We start from the raw sequence: 23137 nt of genomic DNA on the forward strand, positions 1-23137 counted from the left end.
ATGAGGAGGTATGTGACACGTGTGAGGTGAGGTGTATGGTTAAGACATGAGGGTTGTGTGTGTGGTGCCCATGTGTGGTATGTGGTGTGCATGTGGTATCTATGTGTCTGTGTTATTTATGTGTGCGGTGTATGAGGTGTGTGAAGTCCATGTGTCTGTGGTATCTATACATGTATGTGTAAGATGTGTGTATGGTATGTGAGGTATATGTGAATTGTGTGTGGCACCTACACATGTATGCATAAGGTATGTGTCATCCATGACGTGCGTGGTATGAGGTAAGACATATGTCTACATGCCTGTGGTATCTATGCCTCTATGTGTGTGGTGTGAGGTAACATATGTGTGTCTACATGTCTGTGGTGTCTATGCATGTCTGTGTGTGGTGTGAGGTAATGTGTGTTTCTATGTCTGTGGGTTCGGTGTGTGCGAGGTGTGTCTATGTGGTATCTATCCATGTATGTGTGTGGTGTGAGGTAATGTGTCTTCATGTCTGTGGTACCTCTGAGGTATGTCTATGTGTCTGTGTTGTGTGTGAGGTGGGCACGTCTACATGTCTGGTGTCTGCGTGTATATGAGGTAATGTGTCTCAGTATCTTTGGTCTCATGTGTTTGGTGTTTGGTGTGTGTGAGGTAGTCATGTCTCTATGTGGTGTCTATGCATGTATGTGTGTGGTATGAGGTAATGTGTGTCTATGTGTGAGGTGGGCATGTCTGTGGTGTAACATGTCTGTGGTATCTGTGTGTGTGTGGTGTGAGGTAATGTGTCCTGTGAGGTGGGCATGTCTACATGTCTGTGGTGTGTGTGAGGTGGGTGTGTCTATGTGTGTGGTATGAGGTAATGTGTCTCTGTGGCATAACATGTCTGCATGACTGTGGTATCTATGCATGTGTGTGGTGTGTCTCTGTATGAGGTAGGCATGTCTATGTGTCTATGATGCCTGGTGTGTGTGAGGTGGGTCTGTCTACATGTCTGTGTATGGTATGAGGTAATGTGTCTCTGTCTGTGGTATAGTATGTCTCTACATGTCTGTGGTATCTATGCATGTGTGTGGTGTAATGTGTCTATGGGCCCGGCACCGTGGCTCACTTGGTTAATCCTCTGCCTGCAGCACTGGCATCCCATATGGGCGCCGGGTTCTAGTCCTGGCTGCTCCTCTTCCAGTCCAGCTCTCTGCTGTGACCCAAGTGCTTGGGCCCTGCACACGCATGGGAGACCAGGAGAAGCACCTGGCTCCTGGCTTCAGATCAGTGCAGCGCACTGGCCGTGGCGGCCATTTGGGGGGGGTGAACCAATGGAAGGAAGACCTTTCTGTCTCTCTCACTGCCTAACTCTATCAAATAAATAAAATCTAAAAAAAAAAAAAAAAAAAGTAATGTCTGTGTGTGAGGTGGGCATGTCCACGTCTGTGGTGTCTGGTGTGAGGTGTGTCTACGTCTCTGGTGTATATGTGTATGTGTGGTGTGAGGTAACACGTCCCTGTGAGGTGGGCGTGTCTACACGTCTGTGGTGTATGCGTGTGGTGTGAGGTGACGTGTCTCTACATGTCCGTGGTGGCTGAATCTTCTCCCTGAACCTGCACAGGCTGACGAGACCACCTCCTCTCTCGGGTCCTGCTCTCTCCCCCGTGACGCGGGCGCACGCTCCTCCCGGGGTAAGAGGAGGTGACGAGGCAGAGGGCAGTCCCGGGAGCTCTGGCCACAGGTGCTGGCTGGCCCAGGAGGCTCCGCCTCCTCAGGCATGGGCTCCCCATGTGCAGAGGAAGGGGCTGGCCCAACACCCGGGCTTCCTGCCGGGCTCCAGGGCTTCTCCTCCGGGTGGCATGGGCCGGGGCGCACAGGAGGACCCACCAGGGACCGCCGTCCCCAGCGCCACTGTCTGGCTCTGGGAGGAAGACCGGCGCCTAGGAGTGCAGGTGGCCACTCTCCTCTGAGGAACACCCCGCCAAGAATCTGAAGGACGACGTACACACAGCCACGCATGGGGCAGGCCTCTAACTGCCGCTGACGGCGTTACCTCAGCTCTGAGCAAAGTGTAAAACCTGCCGTCTGACGCAAGGCTTGGGGTGCTGGCCGGGCCAGACGCGCCTCGGCAGGCTGCAGCGGGCGGGGAGGCCCAGCCGCTATCGCCCGCCAGGCGCCCGCCATCCTGGAAGCATGGGCTGATAGCGGCCCCGGAGAGCCTTGGTCCCAGGGCGGCGGCTGAGAGCTCGCTGGAGCCCTGGAGAGGCCTGTCCCCAGCCGCGGGAGCCACATCCAGGCCTGGGTGGGAGCCAGCAATTCCGTGTTTCGTGCGATATTATCAGCGTATGAGGAACATTCCAGAAGCAACACGCCTGGTGTTTGTAGAACAGGCAGCTCCCAAGCAGCACGAGCCCTGCGGGTGCAGCCACCTGAACCAACGTGCGGCCTGGGAGCCGTCTACCTGAGTCCCCGGCCCATGGCTTCCTCCTGCTGGGACACCCCTCATGGCACCCAACTCAGTCCACAAACACAGCCAGGGCCGGGGATGCCAGGGCCTAGGCTGGGGTGACCCAGACACTGCCCCGGGGGTGGGGCAGCCAGCCACATGCAACCCGGGTAGCAGCTGAAACACCAGGGCCAGGGCAACTGTGTGGCCGAGGGCTGCTGGCCGGCTCACCCCCTGCCCACTGCAGCCTGATCTCCACTTGAGGCACTGACCCACCCACAGCTCCAGCATGCTCTGTGTCCTCAGCCCCGGGCAGCAGGACAGCAGAAGCGGGAGGGACCCACTGGGGATGCCTGAGTCAGGCGCCCAGGGCCACCCTGGCTTCCATGAGGGGTGGAGCTGGCTGCAGCCTGGGCCGTCCCAGACCTGCTGTTTCGCTTTCCTGCCTCTCCGATGGTGAAGTCATCCACTGCCTCACTCACCTGTTCCAGGTGCTGCCAGGGTAGCAGCGCTCGCGGCAAGGAGCAAACCCGCGAGCAGAGCAGCCACACCCAGGTGCCTCATGCGGAAGGGGCCGGGAGTCAGACCCTGAGCCGGGAGCCCAGGGTACGGATGGGGCAGGAGGGACGTGGGCCCCAGCCCAGCTCTCCGCTGAGTGCACCCGTGGCCCTCTCAGGCCCCGCACATCTGCTCACCCCGGGTGGGGGCAGGTCCTAAACACTCTCGCCAGGGCCACACCTCCAAAGCCGCGCGTCCCCCTGCCCCTCAGGAGGAACGGGCAGCAGAGCAGGGGTGAGGCAGCGCGGGCAGCCGGCAACACAGCAGCCCCAAGAGGCTCAGGCGGGCCTTCCTGCTGCAACGCCCAACTTCCGGCCTCCAGGACTTGGAGCGGCTCACGGGTTCACGAGGGCTGGACTCATGAGTTCTCAGCATCACTGTGGTGCCAGGGTCACCCTAGCCACCACGGTCAGTGTCGACGCTCCACACAGCACAGGCGATCCGCCCACCTGCAGCCTGGGGGCATGAAGTGCAGGACTCCTTGGGACCAGGGCCCCGGGGCTGGGGACTTGCTGAGTGTGGCAACATGACCTGGGACAGCCGGTGCTCATGGCCGCCAGCACAGCACCCGCAGGGAGAGCAGGACAGCAGCTGGGGAGACGGGTGCGCTGTGGGCAAGGCGGGCCCGGGTGGTGAGAGGTGTGCAGAGCAGGGCAGGTGGCATGCCCTTGGCCCCTTGGAGCTGCCACACTGAGCACACAGCAGGCGGGCTCGCCTGCCCACTCTGCCTGTGAGGCCGTCAGGGACCCCTCCACACAGGGCCCAATGTCCAGGCATTATCTGTGGCCTTGTGTATCCCAAGGTCCTGCAGGCCCCAGCACCACCAGTCCCTGGAGGCTTTTATCTGCTGTTTCTCCTTCAAGTAAGGGAATGAGCTGAGGGCTCCAGGGTTCACAAAGCCTCTCTCGGATTTATTAGAAACGCACACCGCAGTCCCCAGCCTGTGTCCCCGCCGTCCTGGGATGTCTGTGCCCAGGCAGAGCGAGCGTGGGCTCCTTCCCAGGCCTCTCTGCCCAGCAATCCTGCTCCTCCAGGGCCATCCCACACAGCGTGGCCAGCACCCGGTGGCGAGGCCTGGACGCCCAGCAGACTCCGCAGGGGCCGGCTGCAATGTCCCCTGGCTGAGGCCCCTTCCTGGCCGCACGTGGTCTGTTCTCCCATGAAGGACCCCCGAGGGGAGGCACCAGTTTCTACACCGGAGTCATGAGTTCTGGTTCCAAGTGTCAGGAGCAGGTGGGCACAAGCCACGGTCAGACTGGAGTCCCCTGGAGCCTGGGAAGCCAGTGGGGTGGGGGTGTTTCTCAGAACACTAACCCAGCCAAGGACGAGCCTTCAGGGGCCCTGGTGCTGACCCCAGATCTGGAGACAGCCCCGGGAGAGGCCCAGGACAGACCCATGTGGACTCTGGTTTGCACAGGCTGACACAGCTCAGACGAGCCCGCTCCAGGCACACTGTGGGCTCTGCACCAGGCCTGGCTCTGGGCCCGACGCTTACCTCACCGCAGTCATGGGCTTGTCACCAATGCTGCTTCATTAAGGGCTTCTGTCAGGCAGTGGACTGTCTCCTGGCTGACGGAGGCTTCAGGGACACAAAGAACGCTGTCCCCCTCAGACTCAGCAGGAGGGTCCAAGGCCAGGCTGGGCCTGCTCCGATCCCCTTGGACCAGGAGGGCATTCTGCCATGGTCAGCAGAGGCAGCTGGGGCTCAGCACCACTGAGGCCAGAGGGAGTCCAGAAAAGGGCACGAGGAGCCAACGATGGGGTGGACACTTGGTGATTGAGGCAACTGGGTGGGCCGGAGCCGACTGGGCCACTGCAGGCAGTAGAGCTGAAAGCCAAGACATGGCCACCGGAAGACAGCCAAGCAGCAGGCCCCGCCCCAGGTGCTCTCTCCATCAGTGACAGCGACAGGTCCCTGGACCACTCACGGATGATATATCTACACCCACAGGCGGCCTTCCCAGACACGTGACGTCGGCACCCCTCTCCTGGGAGGGCTGTGAGTGTAGGGGCCTCTGGGATGAGGAAGTGAGCCCACAGTGCACTGCAGCCCCTCACAGCCAGGCCTCCTGCCCCCCAGCCCAGCTGTCAGACCCGTGTGTGTGTGTGTGTGTGTGTGCACGCACTCCCAGGAGAGGCATTCTCTGTGTGTGTGCTCCCAGGAGGGGTGTGTGTGTGTGTGTGTGTGCGCTCCCAGGAGGGGTGTGTGTGTGTGTGCTCCCAGGAGGGGTGTGTGTTTTCCCTCTTCCAGGCTTGAGACACGGTCCGTGTGTGTCCTGCGGAACTCAGGACACACTGGTGTGCTGGTCACAGCTGGCTGCTGCTTTCCAGCTGTAGCTGGTGGGCCAGTTGCTGCCCGATGGCCAGCAGGGGGCTGGCTCTGTAGGCTGGACTGGCCAGTAGCTCCTGAAACCGGGTCCTTTCTTCCTCGCTGAAAAGAATGGAGACCAGAGTTGGTTACCACAGGACCGACTGTCCAGGCCTGGTGCTGCCCTGGGCTCTCCCCATGGCCACATGCAGGCCCTGGGGCTCCTGTATCCACTCTGGGGCTTAGGGAGTCCCCTCCTAGCAGGCCTGGGAGGGGCCTGGGGATTGTTGCCAAAGCCAGGATCTGGGAAAGGAGGCAGCAGCCTGTGCGCCTGCAGACATGTTTGGGGCTCCCTCCACAGCGAGACAGACACAGACCACACGGGGCCCAAGCAGGAACCCAGACAATCAAGAGGCTGTCCACAGAGGCGGCTCGTGGCGGATGGGCGCCGTGGCTGGCAGGCGCTGCCCCGACCGCACGGCCAGCAGGGCTCGCTCTGGGGGCCTCTCCCCAAGCCCAGTGCAGCCAGGTACACCTCCAGGGGCCCCGGAAGATGGCAGTGGCCATGTGCTGACCTCAGATCTGGGGAGCAGCTCCAGGAGAGGCCCAGGACAGATCCATGGGGACTCTCGGTGGGGCCAGCCCTGGCCGTGGGCTGAGGACATGCTCTGGCTTGTAATCCACGGGACCTAGGCAAGTCCAAGGCACACTAACGGGATGCCCCACCCAGCACGAGGCTGCCAGCATCTACTGCTTACTGGTCATCACCTCTTCCCACCACTGAAACCCCAGGCCCTGCACAACTCAGGTCTTACTTGAGTGTGGGTGCACGGACCTCTCACTCATGGCGAGGATTGGGGGGCGGTTCACAGTGAGCCAGGGTCACGGAGCTGCTGGCACTACCCCTGACCCTGTGGGCCAGTCCAGCTCCTACTCTCTGGGCCTCTCTAAATCCAGTATAGGCCTGCAGCCCTGCCTGGGTGCAGCTCAGAGCGCTGGGGCTGCCAGGACCTGCACAGTCCCTGCCTTGGGCAAGTGGGCCCACCTGGGAGCATCAGCACAGCTATTAAGTGACCGAGGCGCCCTGAGGGTCTGAAGCTACTGCCCTCAGCAAGGGTCCTGGGGTCCCAGATGGGGAGGCAGAGACCAGCTGGGGCTGCGTGTGCAGCCCACACGCCTGCGAGAGAGTGGAGGCTGCCTGGACGTGGGATAGGAACTCCTGGACCCAGCAGGTTACGCTGGACTCACACAGGAGAGAAGCCCACAGGCAGGGCCTGTCCACCTGGGGCCAGCCCCTTCCCTGGCTCGGTGACACTGGACATCTGGGAGCTCACAGAGCAGACACAAGGCACAGCCCGCGGGAGCACAGGCACAGGTCACACGCACTGCACGGAGGGTGCCATGCGACAGAGGGATTGGGGGTGGGGAGAGGGTATAGCACGTTCACGTGTGCACACATGAACACATCACATACCACACTCATGTGCCACACGTTTGAACACAGCAGGCATGCACATGCCCGCACACATACACCACACACACCCTTCCAAGGGGGGTCTGGGAATCACAGGATCCAACTCAGACATGCGAGCACACAGGACGTGGCAGGAAACCTACTCAGCTTCCCAACGGGGGTGCGAGCGAGCGGCCTCCTCTCCCTCCCAGAGCTGCTCTGCGGAACGCAGACCTGCGCAAAGGCAGCGAGTCGGCCGGGCCAGACCCCCGCTCGTCCCCAGAGCAGCAGGGCGCTGCGGGGCCGGGCTCACCTCCAAGGAGGGAGAGGCCACGGGCCGGGACTCCCCTGAGAACTTCTGTCTGGACGCAGGCTGAGGAAGAGCCCAGCTCCAGACGACGCAGGAGAAACAGAGACGGAGCAAGCGCTAAAGCTCGAAAAGGAGACTCAAACTCAGGGCTGAAAAGCACCTTAGGCGGACATGGAAGACAAACCAAAGGTGCAAACGCAGACAGATGTCCTGAGGGAGAGCCAGGCCCCGCGCAGCACGGCAGCTGCTGACTGACACGACTCCAGACCCACGGAATCTGGGCTGCACACTGACAGGCACGGGGTGAGGGCTGACGGTGCGCGCCTGTACCTGTGGTCTGCACACTGACAGGCATAGGGTGAGGGCTGATGGTGAGCGCCTGTACTGGTGGTCTACACACTGACAGGCATAGGGTGAGGGCTGACGGTGCGCACCTGTACCTGTGGTCTGCACACTGACAGGCACAGGGTGAGGGCTGACGGTGTGCACCTGTACCTGTGGCCTATACACTGACAGGCACGGGGTGAGGGCTGATGGTGTGCACCTGTACCGGTGGTCTGCACACTGACAGGCACGGGGTGAGGGCTGATGGTGCGCACCTGTACCTGTGGTCTGCACACTGACAGGCACAGGGTGAGGGCTGATGGTGTGCACCTGTACCGGTGGTCTGCACACTGACAGGCACGGGGTGAGGGCTGATGGTGAGCGCCTGTGATCTACATGCTGACATTCACGGGGATGAGAGCTGACAGTGCCTGTACCTGTGGTCTACACCCTGACAGAGCACAGGGGTGACAGCTGACAGAGCCTGTACCTGTGGTCAGCACGCTGGTGGGGCATGGGGTGACTTGGAGACAAGGAGTGATTGTCTCAAAGCCATCCCAGGAAATCTCCCCAGGGTGTAAAATTCAAGCTTCTCGGAGCTCCCCGCAGTGCAGGGAACTGAAGGCAAGTCCACCAGACTGGGAGGGCAGCAAGTGACAGCTGCGTGTGACCTCCCACGTGACCTCCCGCTAGCCACAGGTCCTGGCTCCGCTCACGGGGCTGAGCCGCAGAGCCACACAGAAGCCTGTCCCATCCACGTCATCCCAGGCAGAGAGCAAGGTCTCAATGCCACTGGCTACACTCTGGGGACAGACAGGGTCACAGTCTGCCGTGACCGGGACCTGGCCACCTCCCCACACTCCGAATGCAGGATACTGCCCTCAACTGCTCTCAAATAAAGCAAACTCACAAAGCTTCAAACTGCCACACTGGGCCACAAGGCAAAACCAGCTACTCACAGGAGCTGCTGTCTCTGGGCCGCACTCATCCGGCTGAGTTCCGCTGGCCTGGGCTTGCTGCTCTGCCGCCTGTGGACAAGGAGAAGCCAGTCAGTGTGCCCCTCCTGCCACACCTGCCCTGCAGCAGGCCCCGTGCTGGCCCAAAAGGACCACGCACCACAGGACACAAGCACCAGCCCCATGCCGGCCACCTTCTCTACAGCTGGGTGCTCATGCCTCAGCTCCTCGGATGGTTGGGCCAGCAGGGACGTGTCACGGCACACCCCTGCCCAGACCACGCCACCTCTGCTATGACTGACAGGTCACTGACACCTGCTCTCTGTGCAGCCACGCCGTGCTGATGGCTGACCTGGGAGCCACTACTTGAGCCACACATGGTGGCTGTGGAGGGTGCCCTCGGGCAGTCTGTACCCCTGCTTCTAGCCAAGATCCTCCGTCACGGTGGAGAGGGGGGTCTCGCGTGTGGTCACCTGTCCCTGGCTTCCTGGGCTTTTCCAAACACCAAGCTGAGTGTTGACTGGGCAGGAGGAAGCACCTGGCTCCTGGCTTTGGATCAGCGCAGTGTGCTGGCCATAGCGGCCATTTGGGGGTGAACCAACGGAAGGAAGACCTTTCTCTCTGTCTCTCTCTCTTACTGTCTATAACTCTACCAGTCAAAAAAAAAAAAAAAAAAAAAAAAAAAAGCCACTGGTTTTTTCCTCTTTGGCTGCTTGCCATTGAGGGCCTGCACAGCCCCTGTGCCTCCAGGGTGCATGGCCTTTGGGCCACCCACCCCATGCTTCCTGGCCTAGATGCTCTTCCACCTGGCTGGTTCCTGGTGGTGGCAAAAACCAATTACTGATATTGTGAATTGCCTGAATTACTCTGGTGAATAGTAACATTCTGCGTAACAATGGACTTTTGATCCAGCTGACAAAGAAGCCTTTGCCCAACTGATGCTGAGCCCCCTGGCTAAGAGGTCTCCATCAGAGGCCGGCGCACAGCGCAGCGGGTCACAGCCCTGGCCTGCAGCGCCGGCACCCCATGTGCGTGCCAGTTCGTGTCCCGGCTGCTGCTATGGCCTGGGAAAGCAGTGGAAGATGGCCCAAGTGCCTGGGCCCCTGACCCACGTGGGAGACCCGGAAGAAGCTCCTGGCTCCTGGCTTCAGATCAGCTCAGCTCTGGCCATTGCAGTCATTTGGGGAGTGACCTCTCTCTCTGGCTCTACCTCTCTAACTCTCTTTAGAAAAAAGCTTGGAATCTACATATCATCAATTGAGGTCCCTGCATCCTAAGGGATGTCCCCCTCTCCCCTCAAGCACACAGCCTGGGGAGGGGTACAGAAGACAGGCACGCAGTGCTTGATCCAAGTCAGCAACCAGATTCCAAACGACGTCGCACACACACCTGGCTGGATTCATGGATACATGTGAGACGGAGCAAACATCAGCATCCAGAAGACTGAAGACCTTCAAGCAACTTGTATGTGTGGCTAAAGAAACTTCAAACGTGTGTCCCCTCCCCACCTCACAGAAAGCCAGGAGCTGACACTGGGGTGGAGGAGGAAGGAATTCACTGCAAAGCGCAGAGCAAGAAGCCCGACACCTACTGCACACCTACTGCGTAATTCCTGAACGAAGTTGAACGGGGCCACAGGCGGCTTTCAATAAAACCTCCCAAGCCTTCTGCAACCGGCATCCTATCAGTCTGCAGCAGCAGGAGAGCAGCTGGCAGGCGTGGCTGCCACTGGACACGTGCTCGCTTGTGGAAGGGCCCCTGGAGGAGGAGGGTGGAACCCCTCCATGAGAACAAGCGACCAGGGACGGCCACGGCTGACTCCAGCGCAGAAAGCCTCTCACGGTCGTGAACCCAGAGTCCGAGCTCTGCAGTCCTCCCATGAGGCCAGCGGTGAGATTGAGAAGAGAATTAAAAGCAAATGTACCACGAAGCTGTGAGGAAAGGGAAGGCCAAGAAAGTCCCGAGAGTCTGAGCGGCTGCAGAAGGCTGATGTGCGTGTCCAGCTTGAAGAAATGCCAAAAACTGAAAAAGCCCAGGGCCAGTGGGCGGCAGAGCAGGTGGGGCCACTGCCTGCAGTGCCGGCGTCCCATGTGGATGCCAGTTCAGGTCCCAGCTGCTCCACTTCGGAGCCAGCTCCCTGCTGATGCTCCTGGGAGGGTCCTTGGGCCCCTGCACTCATGTGGGTCACCCAGAAGAAGCTCCTGGCTCCTGGCTTCTGGCTTAGGATCGGCCCAGCTCCAGCTGTTGCAGCCATTTGGGGAGTGGACTGGTGGATGGAGGCTATCTCTCTCTCTGTCTTGGTCTCTACTTCTCTCTGTAACCTCTCTGTAACTTTCAAAATAAAATAAAATCTTATTAAAAAAAAAAAAAAAGCCACTGAGGCACAGGAGAGGTTCCAAACAACACAGAATGAACACTGGCACACCGGACCCAGGAGCTGAGATCTCGAAGGGAAGACACAGGGGACCCCAACTTTCAAAATGTGTCTGGGCTGCCAGGTACTCAGAGACCCAACAGGAAATGGCGAGGAGTGGATGGACCAGAGGCAAAGCCCCGTCTGCTGAGGGGCAGCCCAGGTGAGCGCCAGGTGCTTCCCCCCAAAGGTCAGCCCCTGTCCTGTGGCTGCAATGACCCTTCACCACCACAGCTATTGCACATTGCCTAAAACCTCCACTACAATATGGCGCCTGGCGGATGTTTGAGGGGCGTGTCTGTGGCTGCCGTGGTTAAGTTAGGTAAGATCAGACCACCTGCAGGGATAGGTCGGCTTTAGTTCCGGACACATGGACAGTGCGTGATCCCTATACCTTGCTTAAGATGCCCCTGTGCGTGGTCCACCCACGCCTGCATGACCTTTTCACTGATTGGCTCCCCTACTGCGCATGTCCTTCGTAAGCTTTATAAGCCTGTACATTTCCTCAATAAAGTAGTTCCTGCTTCGACAGAACTCACGGTGCTTCCTGCGGTGTGCTTGACCCGTGGACCTTACCTCTCCCGTTCGCCTTGTCGGGGAGTGTCTGTACTGTCCCCTGCTGGTCAGGGGCCAGCCTCAGGCTTAAGACCCCAACACACAGCACTCTGGAGCTCAGGCCCAAGATGCGTTGGGGCCGACGCTGCAGCGGATGTCAGCCGCAAGGCAGGTCCTGAGCAGTCACGCGAGTGCAGCCAGGCCGGCATCTCATCTGTAGCAGGAGGCACCCGCAGCCTTCTCCTAGGCCAGAAGGGATCCTTGGAGGGACGCTGACTCCAGAACGGGCAGGAAATGCCCGCCACATGCCCAGAGCCCCTGCCAGGGCAGTGAGTGGGGAGGGCTCAGAAGCCACACAGCAGCCCACGGCGCTGGGGCGTGGGAAGGGGACCAGCATCAGCCAGAGGAGCTCCCAGCAACAAGATGGAGGAGTGCTGGATCCTAGCCCGGAGTGTAAAATAAATACCCATGAGGCCACTGGCATAAGTAAACGACTGATAAACGGGACGAGCGCCACGCAATTCTGTGGATGCCGCGTCTCCCCTCCCCCATCACTGGGGCTGTGCCTGGCGGCTTCTCCCCAGGGGAAAACACTGCACAGTGAGAAACCCAGACGCCCCTCAGCCGGGGGCGGGGTCAGCAGTACGGGGCCCCTACAGGACACCATGAAGAAGGCCACTGGGTCAGGAGCTTCCTCCCAGCCGCCCCAGCCCCCGCCTCTCTCCAGGTGCACGGGGCAGGCACATGCGCTCCTGCCACACGGGGCGGGCACAGGCACTCCTGCCACACGGCGGGCAGCCTCCTGCAGACTCCCAGGCCCCCCGAGACAGGGGTCTGAGAGACGCTCCCAGCCAGGAGGGTCCTGGGGGACGGGGGCGGGAGGACTCGAGACCGGTGGCGTCCTGGCAGAGGCAGGATGTTGGGGAAAACCCAGATCAATGCTTGGACTTAGGTTACTACCCCGTCACCAAGACTCTCCTATCAGCACGGTTCCCAGGGTTGACAGACACCAGGCTGAGGGCGCTGTCCTCAGCAGGAGAGCCAGATGCGAGGGGGGTGGCCCCTGCAGGCACCACCGCTGCCTCCCGCTCTAACACCAGTTTCCTCGCTCTAACACCAGTTTCCTCGACAGCTTCCCAGCTGAGGGGCGGGTGGGGCTGAGACAGGGCAGGGACCGCCCCGCCCCGCCCGGACCCAGCTCGCTCCTCCTGGGGCTGGGGGCTGCTGTGTATGCGGCCTCTCCCTTCTGAGGGCCCAGCACATTTTTCAGATGAGAAAGCCGAGAAAGGGGAAGGCCCCTTGACCGGGCACATTTTTGTTTGGGAACCAGGAATGCACTCTGCACCGCCGGCCGCAGCAGCCCGGCAGCCACTCCTCCCCGCACCAAGTGCTCTGGCGCTTCTGGCCCATGGAGCCGCCGCCTGGGCGACACTGCCCGTGGCCCCTGCTTTTTCCACGAAGTTCAGTAGCAGAAAGATTACTTTAAGGCAAAATGAGAGGTGGCGTGAACAGATGACAAAGGCCAAGCAACTATGAGGGCACAGAAAGCCGTGAAGTCTGTCCCATTTGTCCCTAAAGCTCCAGGGCCCCACCTCTGCTGACCACAACCCCCCGGCATCCCCTGGGGCAGGCGCCACCCCTCAGCACAAGCTGGGGCTCCAGGCACATGGCGGCTACAGCGGGGGGCCGCACGCTCTCACACAGCTCTCTCTCCACTGGGAGCCAGGGGAGGGGGAAGAGCTGTGCCAGGAGGGAGGTGGGAGAAGGGGCATGGGAGTCAGCGGCTGCAAGGGGGCTGGGAAGAGCCTGGGGGCGGCCCTGGGCTCCCAGGACAGGGCTCCAGCTCCGAGACAGCAGTCCACGGAGGGGAGGGGTTGGTGACGGGAGCTGCTGGAGCTGGGCCCGTCCAGAGAGGCGGGGGAGTGTGTGCAGCAGTGCTGGCCAGGCCACCTGACAGCATGGTCCCAGTGCCCTGACACTTCCCCAACACAGCTACCACCTGCCTCGGGGCCAACCCAAGGGCTGAGGGTTTGTGCCCGGCACGACTGAAGCTCTGCCTCTCAGTTACACGTGGCCCTGTCTCTACCCCGACCCCCACCCCCGGACCTGGGTCCACTGCCCCCACTCTGGGGACAGCCTGCCCTGGGCACTCACCCTCTGGTGTGAGGCTGGCTGGGGGCCCCCAGCTCTTGCAGCGTGGGCAGGGCGTCCCTCAGTGGGTGCAGGTCCCCCACCACCACGGTGGCCCGGCGCCTCCGCTCCTCACGGCGCTTCTGCTCAGCCAGCTTGATGGCTTCGATCTCTGAGACAGGGCACAGAGACAGAAACAGAATCTGAATCACAGACGTGCAGATGGACGGACGCGGAGCACTGCACCGCAGGCTAGCCCACCAGCGGCCCCCATAGGGACGGCTGTGCTGTCCGTCAGAGTCCAGGGGAAATGGTGGGTCGCTACTCAGGGAGTGGGGAGGGGGGACAGTGTGGGGCAGAGGAGGTGGGCAGGAGAGACTGGGTCACACAGCATCAACAAGAGAGCGAGGGCAGCAGAGCCCAGGCTGGTCACCAGAGCAGCTGAGGGTGTGGAGCAGGGGGCTGGGGGGGGGGGGGGGGCTGAGGCTTCCACGCCGGAGAAGGCATTTGGGTAGAACCTGGCTGGGGAGGAACCGCCTTGGGACCTGCTCCTTACTTAAAAAGTATTTGCAGTGAGTGCTTAACCTAGTGGTCAGGACGCCCGTGTTCCCCATCAGGGTGCCTGGTCCAAGCGCTGGCTCCAGTCCAGACCCCAGCACCCTGCGAGGCAGCGGGTGACTCCGGTACTTGGTTTTCGCCACCCACGTGGGACACCCACCTGGAGTTCCTGGCTCCCAGTTTCAGCCTAGCCCAGCTCCGGCTAGGAAGAGCCTTTGGAGAGCGACTCAGCCCAGGGAGATGCTGGCTCTCTCTCCAGCAGTTTGAAAGTGTTACGCAGGGAGGGCTGCACTGTGGCATGGCACCTTTGTGCCATAGCAGGTGCTGGTTTGAGTCCTGGCTGCTCCACTTCCAAGCCAGTTCCCTGCTAATGTGTCTGGGAAGGCAGGAGAGGAAGGCCCAACTGCTCGGGCCCGCTACCCATGTGGGAGACCCAGAAGATACTCCTTGCCTCTGCCTTTGGACTGGCCCACCTCTGGGTGTTGTGGCCATTTGAGGAGTGAACCAGAGCATGGAAGATTCTCTCACTCTCTCTGGAAATCTGCCTTTCAAATAAATAAATAATTCTTAAAAAAAAAAAAAGAAGAAGAAGAAGAAGAAGAAAGAAAGAAAGAGGGAAAGAAATGAAAAGCATTTACCGTGAAGCTGTGGTAGTGCTCGAGGGAAGGCAGAGACCCTGGTGCAGGCCCACGCATCCCAGAAAGACAGAGCGGGGAGTGTTCTAGCCCTTCCCTCAGCATGTGACGGCCACACATCCACCACAGGAGACCCAGAGCAGCCACTGCCCCAGGGCTTCCCAGGGCAAGCGCTGGCCAATTCCACTGGGCAACCCCTCTGCTGGGCCAGGCCACCCACACAGCAGGGTCTGAAAGGCCAACCCTGACCCACCCCCGGGGCCCTGGAGAGCAAGGGCTTATATCTTGCACCAACCACTGACGAAGACCAGCTTCCCCTGCATGTCCTCAGCCCTGGGCGTGGCCAGCTCGGACCGCATTGCTCTCTGAGTTTATGAACCCGCAGTGTGCCCTGGAGGCGCCACAGGCCCAGCTCCGGCTTAGGTCCTTAGCCCCAGGCATGGCCACTCCTATGCAGAGGCAGAAAAGCCAAAGCACCAACAGATGGTGGCCAGGAGGGCCCAGCCCGGCAATCCAGGCCAGGCTAGGATGCTCAGCACCAGACACAGGGTCCTGCGGTCCATGCAGCAGTCAGGCCACGGGGGGGGGGGGACAGTAAACTCACGACCCACGGTGACAGGCACAACGAGACCACAGGCGGGAGCTCCTCCACAGAGAACATCTGCCAGCAGCCCAGAGTGAACACCGCAAGCTCGACACGGCCAAGGTGGCCAGGCAGCTTCCTGTGGGGGAGAGCAGGGGAGGAGCAGCACAAGGGCTCCTTCCTTCCTCCCCATTCATCCCTCGGCACACACCAATCAACATTGCAACAGGATCCTTTTTTTAAAAGATGAAAGCAGAGTTACAGAGAGAAAAGGAGAGAGCGCAATCCTCCATCTGCTGGTTCACTCCCCAGATGGCCACAATGGCCAGCACTGGGCCAGGCCAAAGCCAGGAGCCTCTTCCAGGTCTTGCACGTGGGTGCAGGGGCCCAGGCACTACGGCCATCATCTGCTGCTTTCCCAGGCCATAGCAGAGAGCTGGATCAGCAATAGAACAGCCAAGACATGAACTGGCACCCATATGGGATGCTAGTGTCGCGGGCAGAGGCTTTATCTGCTGTGCCACAGCACCTGCCTCTCAACAGGAATCTTAACAGCAACCGTGGTAATTCTAAATTTCAGTTTTAAAAAGACTAAGCGTTAAGAATAGGGGCCGGCACTGTGGCACAGGGGGTTAAGCTGCCATCTGCCATGCGCTGGCATCCCATATGGGCAGTTTTGAGTCCTGGTTGCTCCACTTCTGATCCAGCTCTCTGCTCTGGCCTGGGAAAGCAGTGGAAGGTGGCCCAAGTGCTTGGGTCTCTGCACTCACGTGGGAGACCCAGAAGAAGCTCCTGGCTCCTGGCTTTGGCTTGGCCCAGTCCCGGCTGTTGCGGCCATTTGGGGAATGAATCAGTGGATAGAAGATCTATCTCTCCTTCTCTAACTCTGCCTTTCAAATAAATATTAAAAAAAAAAAATGTCTAAGAATAATCATAACAAACTGTCTTACAAGAACGGGCCACAAGCGAGCAGGCCCGGTGGATACGAAGCGCATTAGGAACCCGTGGAAGTGAGAAGTGCAGGTGAGCGGCTCGGCCCTGCTGCAGGAGGAAGCAGCACACAGACAGCTCCGCCCTCCAGGAGAGAAGCTGAGCCTCCTGGGAGCTGCCCTCACAACAATCTCGAGGAGGCGGCACCCACCAACGAGGGGGATCCGGCTGGAAATGCGGCAAGAGCCACTCAGCTTCAGCAACCAGGAAGCCAATCTTCCAGCTGCCAGCCCAGCAGTTCTACAGGTGAACACAATCAGGTAGGGAGCAGGGGAGCGGGGCTGCTCCACGGCCACGAGCTCGCCCGCAGGTCAGGAAGGAGCAGACTGCCCCAGGAACGGAGGCAGATGCACAGGACGGGCGTGGGGAAGTTTCCACACGGAAACTCAAGAGCAAATGGGAAACAGACACAGAAAACGGACAGTTATAGAAATCCTAAAGAATTTACAAAACAACTCTCAGACCTAATACATTATTTCAGCCAGGTCCAGGATCCAGGATTAATTATGCTTTAAAAAAGACCAACAGGGGTGGCCTGCGGCAGAGCAGTGACGTCACTGCTGAAGATTCAGGTTCCTGCTCTGCCTCCCGCTCAGTTTCCTGCTAGGGTGCCCTGGGAGATGGGAGGTAACGGCCCAAGCACTTGGGTACCTCCCCTAAAGGGATACCTGGATGGAGCTCCTGCCTCCTGGCTCTGGCCTAGTCCAGCCCTGGCTGCTGTGGGCTTTTGGGGAGTGAGCCAGCGGATGGAAGCTCTCCAACTGCCGCACTGCCACTGGCTCTGCCTTCCAAACAAAAATGAATAAACATGCAAAACAAACATAAACACAGAACAATGAACACATATAAAAAATAGGACCTCCATCCCTAACTCTGATCACAAATATTAATTCACCATGATCAAAAGCCTAAATGTAAATGCTAAAACTATAGTTTTGAGAAGAAAAATACTTTTAGAAAAATATATTTATGACTTAGGGTTAGGCAACAGGATACACACACACAATAACTGTGTAAGAAAACAGGTAGAGGCTGGTGCTGTGGCATAGCAGGTAAAGCCACCGCCTACAGTGCCAGTATCACATATGGGCGCCGGTTCTAGTCCCGGCTGCTCCTCTTCCAATCCAGCTCTCTGCTATGGCCTGGGAAAGCAGTAGAAGATGGCCCAAGTCTTTGGGTCCCTGCACCCACGTGGGAGACCTGAAAGCTCCTGGCTCCTGGCTTCGGACAGGCCCAGCTCTGGCCGTTGAGGCCATCTGGGGAGTGAACCAGTAGATGGAGGATCTCTCTCTCTCTCTGCCTCTGCCTCTCAAATAAATAAATCTTAAAAAAGAAAATAGGTATAAATCAGATTTCTCAAAGTTGAACTCCAGGGCCACTGCTGTGGCAGCGGGTGAAGCGCATGACTGACATCCCGTATCGGAGTGCTGCTTTGAGTCCCGGCCGCTCTGCTTCTGAGACGGCTTCCCGGCTTCGGCCTGGCCCAGCCCCAGCCGTCACAGCCATCTGGGGAGTGAACCAGCAGATGGCCCACGTACTTTCTGTCTCCCCCTGTCACTCTGCCTTTCTAAAACACATACACACACACACACACACAAAATAGGTTGTTGTCTTTAAATCTGTCATCAAAAAGATTAAGAAAAGGAACAGGCAAGTCACAGTCTGAGAGAGAATATTCACTGAACACGCATCTGACCAAGCACTGGTCCCCGAGACGTATAACGGATTCTTAGAAATCAAAAACAAAAACGGAAAAATCCTCGTGCAAATGCACCGAACACGAGGCGAGGCGACGGGGAGAACATGAGACACCGTGGGGCGCAGAGGACGAGTGCCGCGTCCGGATGCCCAGACGCCCGCGGAGACGCACGTCCCTGTGCTGCGGGATGCGAGCAGCCAGGTCCCACCCCCGCTGGCAGGAGCACAGGCGGACAAGCACTTCAGAAAGTGTCTGGCAGGCCTTATAAAACTAAACATACACCTGCCCTGTGACCCAGCGTTCCATTCCCAAGCGCTCACCCGAGAGAAAGGAAAACACGGCCACAGAAGGCTTGTGAGGAATGCTCACAGCAGCTAAACATGGAAAAGGCCCACTTGGGGTCCGCCCCCGCAGCGCGGGTGATAAACGCGATGTCCGCGCGACGACAGCTTCTCACCAAGGAAGAGGCACCGCCCGCGTTACGCGCAGCCTGAGGATTTCAGAAGCATGACGTGGAGCTGCAGCAGCAGGGGCCAGGCCGCCCGGCCCCTCCCCCACGAGGCTAGAGCAGGACAGCGCGGGCTGTCCGGAGGAGCTGCGGCACGGGACGGGACGTGGGGTCTCTGGCTACAGGGACAGCCTCTACAGCAAAAGGACTTTGGCAGCACAGGCACACATCTGTGAGAAACGGCTAACTGGCACATGTCCGGTCTCCACCTCACTGTATGGAAACTCAGGCTTCCAAAGAACAAAGCAGCATAATCAGAACCGGCTGTTCAGGGGAGAGTGCCGATGCACACACAGGACCGTGCAGACAGACAGACAGGAACGGACCATTAGTTACGTGATGAGTGTTCAGTGTCGGGGCCTGTGCTGTGGTACAGCAGGTTGAATATCCACCTGTGGAGCCAGCATCCCATGTGGGTGCCGGTTCAAGTCCCGGCTGCTCCACTTCCCATCCAGCTCTCTGCTATGGCCTGGGAAAGCAGTAGAAGATGGCCCAAGTCTTTGGGCCCCTGCACCCATGTGGGAGACCTGGAAGAAGCTCCTGGCTCCTGGCTTCATCCTGGTCCAGCCCTGGCTGTTGCAGCCACTTGGGGAGTGAACCTGCAGATGGAAGATCTCTCTCTCTCATTCTCTCTCCCCTCCTCTCTAACTCTGTCTTTCAAATAAATAGAAATAATCATAATAAAAAATCTTAAAAATAAATATTTCAAAGTGTTCAGTGTAAAATTCTCCCCACTTTTCCAAATCAGATTTTCCAGATACGGTATCAGGCGAGCACACGCGGGAAAGCCAGCAACACCTGCATCAGAGACGCTCCACAACCCTTCCTTGCTAGAGGAAGCACAGGAAGAGAAACGAGCAATGACCAACTCAACCCCAGTGGAAGCCTGAGCAAGGAGTTAACCACGCAGAAAAAACGCCACATTCTGGGCATGAAGGGCCAGAACTTCTCCACCCATGAGAAGAAGGCGGGTGTGGTTAAAGACACAAAAGATACTGAACGATGAGGAAGCTACTGCGGGCTGAGACGTGATAAAGTTGTTCTATGGGAAAACAAGAGAGGCCAAAATTGACTCAAGACTTAGAAAACACATCAAGCAGCAGAGAAAACCCAGAGACGCCCAGGGCCCTGCACGCTCACACAGCCCGTCCAGGCCGCGGACGGAACACCTGAAAACGACAGGAAACGGACTTGGTAATCATGAAAGAAACGGACGAGCTTCTCTAAGTACCTGTTTGGAAAGAGTACTTTCCTCAAAACCTTCGAGGAGAAAATAAAAAATCACATACAAACGTGGGAGGACATAAAACAGAAATATTCCAAATTAATTTCCTAATTAGTTAACGCCAAAGAATCACACTCTACAGGAGCAGTAAGAAAGAAACCACACAAACAATCCTGAAAGGAAAACCTTTAGAAACTCGCAGCGAGGATCCAGCCCTACGAGAACTCCTCTTCAAAGCGACAGGGCAAGGGAGGCACCGGGCCTGCTGGGAGCAGTGAGGATCTGGCCTCCCACGCCAGCCGAAGGACAGGCCCCACCTAAAACCAGACCCACACAGACACGGGGCACGCTGCCGTCACTAAGCATGTCATCATGGGAGCCAAGACTTGATGTTTTACAAACAACGAGCTCAAAGCAGCAGCTCTGGAGCCGGCCTCGGAGGCGAGAAGCCCCGGCTCTGACCAGGCCCACACGGGTGGCGTGGCCATGCTCCTGGCCACCATCCCTCTGAGTCTCAGCTGCCCCTCTGCCCTGTGGGCATCCTCCAAAGGGCTCCAAGCCCTCTCCTGGGACGTCCACCCCAGGGGCCCGCGAGCTGGCAGCAGGGCAGGGCACCCCGGTGGGACCTCCATCTGCAGCCCGGCGCAGGCCGGCACTGCTTCCTGGAGCTGCAACCACACTTACTCTGCAGCCAGCGCTCACGCCGCAGCCTCAGCTTCTCCTTCTTGGGCAGAACGGCCTTGACCTCAGCTCCTGTGGACAGAGAACACCCCGTGAGGAAGAGGTACAAACGACAGCAGCCTGAGACTGCGCCAACCAGCTCTGACCCTCAGCGCTGTGCCCCCGCCCGGGCCACTGAGGCTCTGGTCTGTGCCCGCTCGCAGTGACACTGGGAAGCTGCCCCTGCACCAGTGTGCCTCCAAGGCCATGGTCTGGCCTCTGACCACCGGGCTGCCTCAAGAGCCCAGGCAGGCATTTGCCACCAAGGAGGCCTCCCCTTGCCTCGTCACACCCACCCGACAAGCCACGCAGCTGAGCAGATGCCGACAGCTCAGAGGGAATGCGGCTGGTAGAGCCTGCACCTTCTCCTGGGCGTGGGCGGGAGCTCGGGCCTGGCCCCCGTGTCTGCTCAGCTTCACGGACACATGCGGAGGCCAGAGGAAGGCCCTTCCTTGGACCCCACAGCGGGGGTTCCTGGGACATTTCCCAGGAACACACTCAGGCAGCGGACCTCCAGCCTTGCGCGCGTGTGGCTCAGGGCAGCACCCCTGGCGCCCGTGTCTCTGCCCCTCCTTCCTTTCAGGCACAGCCCACAGCCCAGGTGTTCTCGGTGTTCACGGGTGTCCTGTGCAGGGTGCGCCCGCCTCCCCTCTTGACTCTCCACTGTGCAGGCCAGGTTCCTCCTGCCCCGTGTTGGTTCTGCACGTGCTGGCTGGGTAAGCCTGTGGCTCAGCACTCACTCACTCAGTTCCTGAATCTGAATTCTTTACACCTCGCCTGCCGCCCTCTCCACATTCATCCCTGTGGTGCTGCCGATTCTTCCAGTCCTCCTGTGGCCCTCCTCCCCGCCGTCTCCACCCTTTCCTCCCAGAGGCCACATTTCCCTCCTCGGGGAGGCGGTGGCACTGCTCGTGGGGACAGTTCTCGGTCCCTCCTCCCTCTTCCGCCCGCCCAGGACGCCAAGGCTACTGCTGTGCGACTCCTTCTCTCCCTGTCCCCTTGCTAAGGTGAAAAAGCCTGCTTCCCGCAGAGGTGGCACGAGTGTCCCTGCCACAGCACAAGATGACCGCTCGCCCGCATAGACTGCCCACTCTCTGAGTCTGGCTCCAAGAACACCCACCGCCCAGGGCCAGCAGAGCACTGCGTGCAGCACGCCTGCCCTGGCCTGGCCTCCCCGTACCGGGCAGCCCAGCGCAGCGCAGGGTTGTGGGGCTTTCTGGTTTCTTCTCACTCAGGGGCAGGGAAGCTGCTTGCCTCCCGGGAGCCCAGCTTCCATGGCAACAGAGGGGGCAGCTGGGAGGAGCTGGGCCGAGGGAGCTTCTCTGGGCTCAGGGGACAGCAGCCTCCTGCTGTATGGGTGCCATCCACGCTCTGGCCCCAGACACTGACAGAGCACCCATGGTTCTCAGGGCAGAGGAACTGGGTGCTACATGGACTGGGGTCTCCCCAAGCACCTGGCAGTGCCCAGGACCTGGGCTGGCCACCGCAGCTTCATTCAAAGACAAGGTATTAGGCCTGCAGGTGCAATGGCCAACCCCCAGCCCCGGAGGCAGAGGGAGGTTGGCTCTGCCGGTCAGAGGCTCCTTCCAGTTTCTAAGGCCAGTACTGCGTTCCCTCCCAGGGCCTGGGCTCGCTGCGGACACAGGAGACCAGTGGAGCGTCAGGCAGAGTAAGCCCGGCGCAGAGAACAGCTTGGGGGAGAGCCCATGCCAATCGTGGCCTCTGGTGCCCAGGAAAGAGCTGCGTGGTGCCGAGCGTCCCAGGCTGACCCCAGAGGCGGGCACGCTCAGCCCTGGCTCATGGGGTCCCAGCTGCTGGGAAGGCTTTGCACAAGGGCTGGGTAGGGAGAGAAGGGGATGACTCAGGTTAGTCTGAATTCTAAGCAAAAAGCGGTCCACCATCTTTTCAGTGAATCCACCATCAGGATAAACCCGTGTCTTCCATCAGTGGCAGCGTATCTGAGAGCTGTCCACACACCCCAGCCACACTCCCCAGCATCAGGATTTGCCACGTCTGGGTGAGGCACCCCCAAACACTGCCTGCAGTCAGGTCCAGCCGCTGGTTGGCCTCTGGGGCCCCTGTCCTGTCTTACTTGGTGCTGACCTCCCCACCTGCCTGGGTCTGTCTGCGGCTTCCCTCCCTCACCAGCCTGTCCTCAGCTTACCCCGTGTGTCCCCTCTGTGGCTGAACCATGCTGCCCCCCCGTTCACAGTGCAACCCCAACCCCAGGACCTCCAACGTGACTGGTGACGGCGTCTTTTGAGAGATAAACGAGAGAAAATGAGGTCCTAGTGTGGGGAACAACTCGGACTAGACTAAGTTACTGGAATTAAGACTTATTCTATGCATCTGCTCTCCCACAATATGGCGCTGGGAGAGGAGTAAACAACTTTTACACAGCTGCCTCCAGTTAGACCAGTAACCTGCAGGAGCTGATCCTGCTCCTGATTGGAGGAGAGCAGCATACTCGGCGTGTGGGTAGCAGAGTTGGGATTGGTGGAAGAGGACTATAAAGGAGGAGAGAGACAACATGCACCAGGAACATCTAAGGGGAACATCCGGATAACATCTGAGCAGCCCCCGAGAGAGCTGGCCGGCGGTGTGCCGCTCCCCCGTGGAAGTGGGGAAAGTGCCAGGGGGAGCCGCCCTTCCACGGAGGTGGAAGGGTCGGTAGCCAACCTGGGAAGGACCAGCAGCAAACCCGGGAAGGGCCGAGCAGACAAAAGAACAGCGCAGGGTCCTGTGTCGTTCCTCCGCAAATGGGGGAGCGACATCCTAGGAGTGGGCGTGCGAGGACCCGGC

The 23137-nt window shown here is 59.4% G+C and overlaps 1 protein-coding gene across 1 annotated transcript in view; it reads right to left on the reverse strand.

Moving 5' to 3' along the window:
• Positions 1–3858: 3858 nt before the first annotated feature.
• SLX9 (SLX9 ribosome biogenesis factor) overlaps positions 3859–23137 on the reverse strand; it is a 31243-nt gene continuing 11964 nt past the window's right edge. Inside the window, exons 3-6 of the mRNA XM_051839988.3 lie at positions 20300–20368; positions 13442–13589; positions 8323–8391; positions 3859–5399 (exon numbers count right to left, since the gene is read on the reverse strand). Of these exons, the coding sequence (XP_051695948.1) occupies positions 5276–5399; positions 8323–8391; positions 13442–13589; positions 20300–20368 (410 nt within the window). The 3' untranslated portion in view covers positions 3859–5275. The remainder of the gene's footprint in view (positions 5400–8322; positions 8392–13441; positions 13590–20299; positions 20369–23137) is intronic.

The sequence above is a fragment of the Oryctolagus cuniculus genome, chromosome 4 (assembly GCF_051225735.1).
Source record: "Oryctolagus cuniculus isolate XC-2025 breed Fujian yellow rabbit chromosome 4, ASM5122573v1, whole genome shotgun sequence".
In the NCBI taxonomy this organism is placed as follows: domain Eukaryota; kingdom Metazoa; phylum Chordata; class Mammalia; order Lagomorpha; family Leporidae; genus Oryctolagus; species Oryctolagus cuniculus.